This window comes from Sprattus sprattus (genome assembly GCF_963457725.1).
Source record: "Sprattus sprattus genome assembly, chromosome: 7".
NCBI classification, from domain to species: domain Eukaryota; kingdom Metazoa; phylum Chordata; class Actinopteri; order Clupeiformes; family Clupeidae; genus Sprattus; species Sprattus sprattus.
Window position 1 is genome coordinate 31069561 of NC_137926.1, and position 9831 is coordinate 31079391.

Sequence of the window (9831 nt, forward strand, 5' to 3'; positions counted from 1 at the left end):
AAATGTTTTGTTCTGCTGTGGGCTATTGTACACAGAAGTAGTTTGTAGAGACAGCACTGTCTGATAGCATATGAATTTCCATTTTCCTGTTTCAATGCAAAGTTCCTCTGATGAGACAGTTGCATCCGCATCTCCTCCCATCCTCCTCTCCTCTCCTCCTATCCCATTTCTCTTTCCCCACAATCCTCTTCTATCCCTCTCTATCGAATTCTTCCCCCTCTCTCACTCCATCCCTCCTACTGGCCGCCTGGTCACTGCACGTCCCAGATCTCGCAGAGCAGCGGCGTGAACTTGTGGTCGCTCATGCGCCAGGAGGTGAGCATCTCGGCGTGGTGGTGGTTGAGGGTGCGCAGCTCCGTTAGGCGGCCCAGGAGCCGGGCGAAGTGCTGGGCTTCCTGCGGGTGCTGCAGCTTGCAGAACTTCCTCAGCACCTCAAGCATGGTCTCCTGCAGCCCCTCCACTGCCTGCTGATCCCTTACATAGGGCCGGTCTGGGGAGAGAAGGAAAACACATAATCAGTGAACTGCAAACAGAGCTCAGCTAGTACTGCAACGACAACAATATTGCCAGTCTTATGAACTGAAAAAAGGGTAAAAGATGTGTGTCAGATTGTCGGAAACAATGTTCATCATAACCAATTCAACCATGTAGATTAGATAAGCCTAAAGCAATGAATTAAGTTCACAACAGGGAAAGTAAATTCGTATAGGCTATGGGGTCTCTTGATTACCTTGCCTCCATCACTTCCTTGTTAGATGGATTTTCCTGCCTATATAAACTATATAAACCAATGTTTACATCATTTCAGCCACTTTTTCATTCTAGATTTTCTTCGGAATCCTGTGTATGGAATTACGATGATACCAGGGGCGACCATACGATTTGTGACTAAAAAGGACTTCAGTAGGACTCAGTTCAAAACTCCACCTGAGCTGCTTAGTCGCTGTGCATCATCTTACACTAAAGCTAGCAGCAACGAGTTTATTTGAACTATAATTGGGAACTACGCCTTTGTTGTTATCGCCTTTGTTGTTATCACCAATTATTCTGTCGTTAGCTTAGGAGGCTATCTGACATCTGTCAGATTCACCTTCTGGTTGGCAGCTAGTTGTTGCCCTAGTGCAATGCTATATGCGCAGACATGAATTTCAAGGCTTAGTAATTGCTGTGCTGAGATTCTTCTCTGATGAAAAGAAGCTGTTAGCATTTTAGAATGGATTTGGCTAGGTGCTCTACATGCCCTAACTTAACAGAGGTTATGGATGGACATACAGTAACTGCTGCCCAGAGTGCCTTGGCATGGAGCATCTCTGGAAGTTTTGTCTGACCCGTGCCTTGAGTGCGCTATCATGCCACAGGCACGGTTGGCTAGAATAGAGGGTTTGTTGGTCAATTTTATGTTCTCCTTGGATATTCCAGTCTCTCAGCAATCACCAGCACATGTACAAAAAAAAATCAGGTTTAGAGGGTAGAGCCCCCCCCCCCCCCCCCCCCCCCCCTAGTAGTGGCACAGGCCAATGGTATGAAGAGAACAGCCTGTGCCACATGATTCACTGTCCCCCACCCGTTTGTGTTCAAAGCAACTTGATCTTGATCTGGGAGGCGATGTCGGTCAGACACTCTTTTTAGTCTAAAGACTTCTTTCACCAGCACCAGTGTCAAGGAATCAGAAAATATGTTCTTCAGTCATCAACAGCACAGCTCTCTTGTGATAATGCAGTGTTGTGATTTCACTTCTGTGGTGAAATCTGCGTTGGAGGGTGCCATGAAGGCTGCCCACCCAGAACAGATGTCCCGTGCACTTGTGGTGGTGCAGGATCTGCAGGCAGTTGGCCTGAGCAACATCAATTCAAATGCAGCATTGCTACACTCCTTGTGTCTCCTCACTAAGCACTCTGTGAAAATGTGTATTGCCTGAGTACAGATGAGGTTCTTTCCTGTGCTTACACCTCCACGGCTTTTCTTGATCAGGTCTCCACTCGCACAAATGCTTATGATGTTGCACTCTTCGCCAACTCACTAGAACACATGCTTATGATGTTGTACTCTTCGCCAACTCACTAGCACACATGCTTATGATGTTGCACTCTTCGCCAACTCACTCGCACACATGCTTATCAAGTTGCACTCTTCGCCAACTCATGAATCAGTTTCTAAAAGCCCTTCCTTTTCAGATGTTGTGCAGGACAGAGGTGCTGCAAGCGGTCTCAAATCAAGACTGGTTTGAGACCGTAGATTTAGAGGCCTTTTTTCATGTCACTGCAGAACACAGGAGGTTCCTTCATTTTTCATTCATGGGAAAGATATATCCGTCCTGAGTTCTTCCATTTGGCCTTTCTTTAGCACCAAGGGTCTTTTCAAAGTGCATTCAGGTTGCCCTGCAGCCACTTCAGAAAGAGGGTGTAAGGAGACTCCCATACGTGGATGACTGGTGTGTTTGTGCGACCTCTCCTGGACAAGTCATAGATCATGCCCACAGTTAACACAGCTCATCACTGCTCTGGACACACAGCACTATGTCTCTCCTTCTCAGGCTGTTGGAAAGGCTCACAGAAATTCGGGCAGCAGGTCGTCTCAATGGAGTGGCTCCGTTACGCAGAAAAGTGTCACAAGGGGACTGGAGACTGCATCCATACTGGAACAGGCTTTGAGGACATACGGGAAAGCAACAGTGGATCTGTTTGCCAACTTGTGTGTTTTCAAGGAGAATGCATTTCGTGCTAGGTGTACTGAGCACAGTACTGACCCCTATGCTTAAGGTGTATGTGGCAGCCTTGATGGCTCACCTTTCCGAGGGTGACAGTGTCTCACTTGGGTCCCATCCGTCTGGCGGTGGCCTTTTTGAAAGGGGCAAAGGGGCGAAATCTACTTCACCCCCCTTGTTGCCAATTGTGGCACTTGAGCATAGTGCTTCATTTCCTCTGCTTGCGCCCCTATGAAACCTTATCGGATCCTGACATTAGGTGGCTATATTTGAAAATGGTTCTCCTCCTCACCATTACAACAACTTGGAATCTAAGTGAGCTTCCTGTCCTCTCAGTGCGTGCCTCTTGTCTGCATTGCACTGTGGTCTAATCCAGTGTTCCAATTAGGGATGCAAATGATTAATCGACTTTAGATTAATTGTCGATTAAGAGGTTGCTCGATCAAAATGTATTAATCACGATTAATCTCTAGAGGGCGCTAGCGCGAGAGACCGGTTGAGTGCGGTGTGGGACCACTTCAACATTGTTAATTCAGGCAAAGAAGTCAAATGTTCTCTGTTTAATGCGGTATTGAAATACAATAGTTCCACTAGCTCACTCAGTTATCATTTGAACACCGTGCATGCTGCTGTCCTGCATGACACCACCAGTTCACCTGGTCAACCTAAAATCACAGCTACACTGTATTATATCTTCTCTCGCTTACTGCCGCGAGTTAAGGCTAGTCTTAAAACTCAGGTTAGCTATTAGTTCGTTAGCGGGCTAGCTCACTGAGACTTCATAGAGTTAGCTACCTAGCTCGTTAGCGGGCTAGCTCACCTTGCTATGAATATGAATATCTCTGTCTACTCCCGCGCTAACGTGTGCCCGCGAGTTTGGCTCATGAGAGTTAGTAAGTAAGTAAGTAAGAGTTGAGTTGGCTATTTAGCTTGATAGCGGACTAGCTCGCTCAGGCTTAATGATATTATATACCTAGCTCGTTAGCGGGCTAGCTTACCTTTGCCTGATGGCTTGCCATTAAGAATGTAACTACTCTATCCCTCACTACCGTGAGCGCGAGTTAAACTTCAGAGAGTTGTGTTGGCTATTTAGCTTGTAATAGCCTAGATGCAGTTTCTTCATAATCTATAGGCTCAATAATATTCTGTTTGGCTCTCTATTTAATTTCTTCTATTCTTTTTTTTTATGTCTGTTTCAAATGCAAGAACTGAGCCAGTCCATAATTTATTTCTTTGTTTTAAATTAAAGAATGTATTTTGTTATACCATAAAAAAACTTTTCTGCTTTCTTTTCCTAATGCATAATTACTTGAGGAATGTATAATAGAATAGAATAGAATAGAATAGAATTATCATAATGTAATGTAATATAATAACTCAACTATTTAGCTGATATTTGTAAAGGCCCTATTGAAGCACTGAAACTCAGGTGAAAAACGCCGCTTATCAATTAATCGAAAGTCGATCGATAAGATTATCAACTAATGATTAATGAATTAATCGATAATTTGCATCCCTAGTTCCAATTGTGTTGCTATATACCTTACAGGCCAAAGGTACATGCGTCTGGAGCCATGTCCTGTTAGGTCTCTGCGGTCTTATATTGAAAGGACGCCAGCTCTTCGTTCAACAGACCAGTTGTTTGTTTGCTTTGATGTGGTGCTAAGCATCGTTTGTGACATTGGGTGGTGAAGGCAGTTACTCGTGCATACAATTCCACAGGGCATGCAGTTGCCTCTTCTAGTCACTGTCACTCAACACCAGCTCTTCCAAGGTCTTGGGTGTTCCCCTGAGCACAGCACGGCTTCGACTTGTACTTTTGCTCGATTCTACAGGCTGAATGTGGCTTCTATACCAGCATTGTGTGCTGCGGTGCTTCCAGGCAACCGTGATGCTCTGCCAGTGGATTCCTCGAGACTGCGCAGGTATTCATGTTCCAATAGTGCTTTCAGCACTGCCCGGCAGTCTGGAGCGAAGGAGATAACGCTGGTTATGAATGTTACCGTGGTTCTATACGTGACTGGGAGACCACCAGGGTCTTAGGTTACACAGAAGGCACGAGAATGATCTTGAGGCTGAAATGATGTGTTTATTGGTCAATATAGGCGGGGACATGTCATATCACGAGATGGCAAACTTTTAATGCAATTTAAAGGGTGGTTGCAAAGATATTTCTACTAGTGCTACATGCTCTTCAACTCAGACAGAGCACCACATGCTTAAATTTGTTACCGGTGATGCCTCTATTAATCGATAAATGCGTGTTCTTGTATAGTTTGTTCAACACAATTCTGTCAAAATTGCCTTTGCAGTGCTTTCATTCCCATGCCTGATCCGTGAGGGTACTGTTCGTGATCCTCTGCTGCTGTTAAGCATTCACACATGCAATGCTATTTACAATTGATGATATTTTGCCATCTGAAATCAAAAGAAGAAACATTCTAAAATTCCCACCTAGTAATCTATATCTCTATGGGTATGACTGACCTGGTGTGAGAATAGTGATTGCGGTGAGGAGAGCATGCTCCTCCTGAAGCATTTGCAGCTCCCCGATACTCTTATAGAAGTTGAACATGGGCGTGATAAATTCCTCAGAGATCCCTAAGAAAGAGAGAAAGAGAAAGAGACCATAAAACGGTTTGGAGACACATAAGTGTAAGACATTTTCCATCAGGAAAATTAGCTGGATTAAATACATCATTACATATCTGAGAATTATGCTGAAAATGGTAAATATTTAAAAAATGCTTTGAACATGACTGATTAAGGAAATTGCTGGCATGAAGCTAAAGAACTCTTATTATGGTCTTCCAACAAAACCCCTGTGGTGTCCTTATAATGGTTTACATGGAAATAAAATGTGAGTAGAGCACACTGAAAGGTCAATGCAATAATAAATCAGTAAGCCACTAAACATAAATGGGAACAGTAATTACCACAAGGGCATCTTTGAATTTCGAGTGGCAGTTACTATTCTTTTTAACCACCAGGTGGCAGTGTTGCCTACATTGCTGTAATGCACACAAAAAATGAAAAAGGACCTACTTGAATTTTTTTTATACAATATCGATTGAAGTGTTTATTCATTTAAATAATGCATATTATTTCTCATTAACCTCTCAAAGCCATGTCATTAAATGAGTTAATTACAGTCCTCAGTCGAAGTTACACACTATTCCATTTTGCAGGTTTAGATGACCAATGACTAATTACTTTTCCGTCGCTTAATTTGAAACATGCAAAATGATGATCTGATGTCATATAACAAAGCGAGGAACGTCATGCTTAATGCTTAAAACCTCATGGTTTTATTTAGCACCATCCATGATTCTTTCACAGACACAGTTACTGAAATCTTTTCTTTGTAACCCACCTACCCAACTGAGGCCATTCAATTGATGGTTCAGAGGGTCTGGCACTCTGCCTTTGTGTGAGGTCTTTATTATCGTCTATGATATCATTCCTGTTATTTCGCCTGTGGTGGGATATTTTGTAATGCAAAGCATGAGGGCGATGGACCATCTCATTAGAATGACATAATGGCGTCTCTGTGCCCTGGCAAGGGATGAGGTCAACTGACTGTAGGGAGATCCTCACCACAAGACTTACTACCACACCGGCTCATTATGTGCATAACATTGAATGGTTCAAAAGCATGAAACAATTGATATCCCCAGCCAAAACTCTTGCACGTCTCCCAGTCTCCCGAATCAAATCCCAATTTTGACACCTATCACATTCATGTGAAAAATAAACAAATATTATGGAAAATGACACGAAAGAAGAAGCTTGAGTGCTTTGACAGCTCTCTCAGTTGGGATAAATGTCATAAGCGGACAGAGGAGAGCGAGACCGGGAGAGATGACAGTACAATAGCCCCTCGATGTTTAGATAGAGAACAAAAGCTTCTGTAGAGAGTGCCTCTCATTCCTCCCTCTAGCTGGCCTTTCCCTACATCAGGGGAATAGAGTGACGCATTAAAAAAAAAAAAAACACCATCTTCCACCCTCACCATGCATCCAGCTGCATCAACCTGATAGCACAGGGATGCCAGTATACATTGAATAAATACATTCACAAATAGTTTTCAAAATATTTGAGGTATTGGATAATAAACTGTCTTCAGTTAATAGTCTTGAACTTAAGTGAGGCTGTGCCATGTGCTAGATGTAGGTTATTCCTTGAACACAGGAGGCCATATTTTGGGAGTTGTAACAGCTGCCAGTAATCAAGGGTATATGCAGCGCCTCTGTAGATTTGGCACACTGGCAGAATCAGTGATGGGGGCACTTAAGAGTCTCAGAGCCTTTGCCCAATTAAAAGCTTCTGAGTCATCGATTTTCTCCCTCTAGCCTGGACTGGCTTCAGACATGTGACCAGCCCCATTAAACTTAAACAACACACTGACCAAATCACACTCAATGGCAACAACTATGGTGTATGTGTGTATTGTAACAACCTGTATGTGTTGGTCTGTGTGTGCCCTGCTGGACAGATAGGTTGCTTACAACATTGTTCCTACAATTAGTAGAGATTGATAAAAGAGGGCTCCAACAAGATAATTAGCCATTGTATTTTCATGACAATTTGATCACCTCGTCTGCACTCTTACATAATTTACACTCGCTAGCATATAATGCAATCAGCTCTCCATGAATGCTGTCTCCATTCTACCAAGCGTCATTGCACGTCATTCACCCTGTCAAAATCACAGGAGCATGCAGACTGTCCTCATTGAGCACACAGCCACAGGTCCATGCCAGAGGTCAGAGATCATGTGTGAGGGTGTTGTGTAAGTGCCTGCCTTCAACTCAACCCCTGAATCTGAGCCTTCAGGAGTCTGCAGTGTGCTATTACCAGTGTAACCCACACCTGTACCTGTACAATCAGGACTTGCCATAATTCCCGTCAGGTTTATTCCTGAGGGGGGAGGGGTGAATAATTTATGACCAGCCTTCTAAAAGTGTCAAACCTTTCCAATGACTCTACCATGCAAAGAGGCTACATAATGCTGGTGAGCACAGTACCACTGGAAGGCCTTGATTGGCCAGAGTGATATGTGGACTGAAAAAGCCTGAAAGGTTTTCCGATGTAGAGTCACACTGCATCTGCTTGAGGATAACTGCTAAGGTAGACGGCACTCTGAAGTAAAGTTAGTCCTGTGGTCATGTGGGTCTGTTCCCATCGGTGACGTACCACTCTTGCGGATCCGGTCCTCCAGCACCTCTGTGTGTCCCTGAGGGAGTTTGCGCGTGAAGACCTGGGCAGAGCGCAGAAACATGGCCTCCACAGCGGAGCCCTTCAGGAGAGCGATCTGGTCCTCATGGTCCAAGCTCTGAAAACCTACCAATAACAACGTGACATTACAACAGAGAACAGCCTCCTTTTTATTAGCTCTAACACTGAAGCTAAGAGAAGCTACACATTTGCTCATTGGAGCATATCTGATTGCTGAAAAGCATATTGGTCATCTTTATACATAAAGCAAGATGACACACAATCACTTATTGAATGTTGTCAACTTTTATCAGAGCTTTATCAGAGCTACTGTAAGATCCAGTCATCCTTCAAGATGCTCCCAAAATCAGATTAGATTTATAAGAACACCTATGATAGCCTATTCCAGTTAGCTAGCTTGACATATCAATAATACAGTATTACATTGCAGGACATGGGTCATAATAACCCACAGGCATATATTTTTCTGTGTAACTTTACAACAGAATCACATTATACCATGATATTCCATGTAGCCCAAGGGCCACATTATCAAAGAACTAGGGGTAGAATGTTCAGCTCTGGGGTCTGTGAGCAGGCCATCAAAGTGGCGCCTGCTATTGTTGTGGTCAATAAAACCACTCATGTTCAAAAACATTTTTGGGAGCATTATCACCTTAAAGTAACAGTATGCAACAATTATACTTCAGGATTAGGGTTAGGATAAGCAGTTTTGCCTTAAAATAACAGCTTGAAAAAAAATTGGGGTGCTACAATGACTTTTAATATGGAGAATTGCCTCCGTGCCATTGCCATACCAGGGTCCATAGACATATAACTGCTAAATGTAGAATTGCCTGATGCCGCCCGGCTTTCTACTGTCTGCCGAACTAATAGTAGCTTATTTGCCGTCTTGCTTTGTGTTGTGTTGCACTTGCTTGATGTTTGACTGTGTTAGGACAGTTGTTGAGTAACTACTTTGTCATAATGTCAAAGTCAGCACAATTTTAAGAGATTTCGTTAGTTTTAGCCGCTAGCATATCGTTAGCGAATAGCAATTGATTCTGAATGCTTCTTTAAGGAATATCTGAAAGCCCCAATCAATGTTGAGGTGATTTACACCGGGAGCTCCATTCCCTTCACACTTGAGTCTACATGCACACTGAATCTTTCCATCAATGGAACAGGTGGCAAACTGATGGGATGTCTCCATAAAACCACAGCTAATGAATCATGATTAGCCAGAATGAAGCCTTCCAGACCTGGGATGTTTTTAGTGAACTCCACCAGCACTTGAACATGACTTGTAGCCATTTCTGTGAGTAGCTGGAAATTCTCCTCTGCGTTGAACTGCTCCTGGAGCTGCAAGATAGGTGTGGGGAGAGGGAGATAGGTAGGAGGGAAAAGATTAGGCTCACCAACATTTCACCGCTCAAAGGAGCAATAAGAGAAGTTACGTAAACCCTGTGAACAGTTGCAGAGGATTGACTTTTACTGCCTTCAGTTGGAAGTACACACTTTCCAAGGGCCAACACATAGTACTGCAGGGCAAAGGAATTCTATATTTCAGTATTTGTGACATCCATAGGTCACACAGAAATACGTAGTGCAACAACAGTTAAGCAATTGTTTAGACTTGAGACATTGGGGAAATAACCTACACTTTATGGATCACACAAATGAGAGCCACATACCAGTTTCTTTGCTTGGTCTGGAGGAATTCGATGTTTATTGTAAGCATCAACAATGTAATTGAGGAGAGCCTGTTGTTCTTGATTGAGTTCCACTTTTTCCTGCGGGTTCATAGAAACCAAGTCACACAGTGGCAGTACACTACTGTAGGCCACATATCCTCATGGTTGGACTCCAACACAAACAGGTTGAATATTACTCAACAGGTTGAGCTCTAT

The 9831-nt window shown here is 43.4% G+C and overlaps 1 protein-coding gene across 1 annotated transcript in view; it reads right to left on the minus strand.

The window, feature by feature from the left end:
• Window positions 1-251: 251 nt before the first annotated feature.
• nr1h4 (nuclear receptor subfamily 1, group H, member 4) overlaps window positions 252-9831 on the minus strand; it is a gene marked incomplete at both ends in the record, with an annotated part of 17597 nt that continues 8017 nt past the window's right edge. The window contains 5 exons of the mRNA XM_080842839.1: window positions 252-490; window positions 5192-5305; window positions 7901-8047; window positions 9184-9283; window positions 9616-9714. Of these exons, the coding sequence (XP_080698965.1) occupies window positions 252-490; window positions 5192-5305; window positions 7901-8047; window positions 9184-9283; window positions 9616-9714 (699 nt within the window). The remainder of the gene's footprint in view (window positions 491-5191; window positions 5306-7900; window positions 8048-9183; window positions 9284-9615; window positions 9715-9831) is intronic.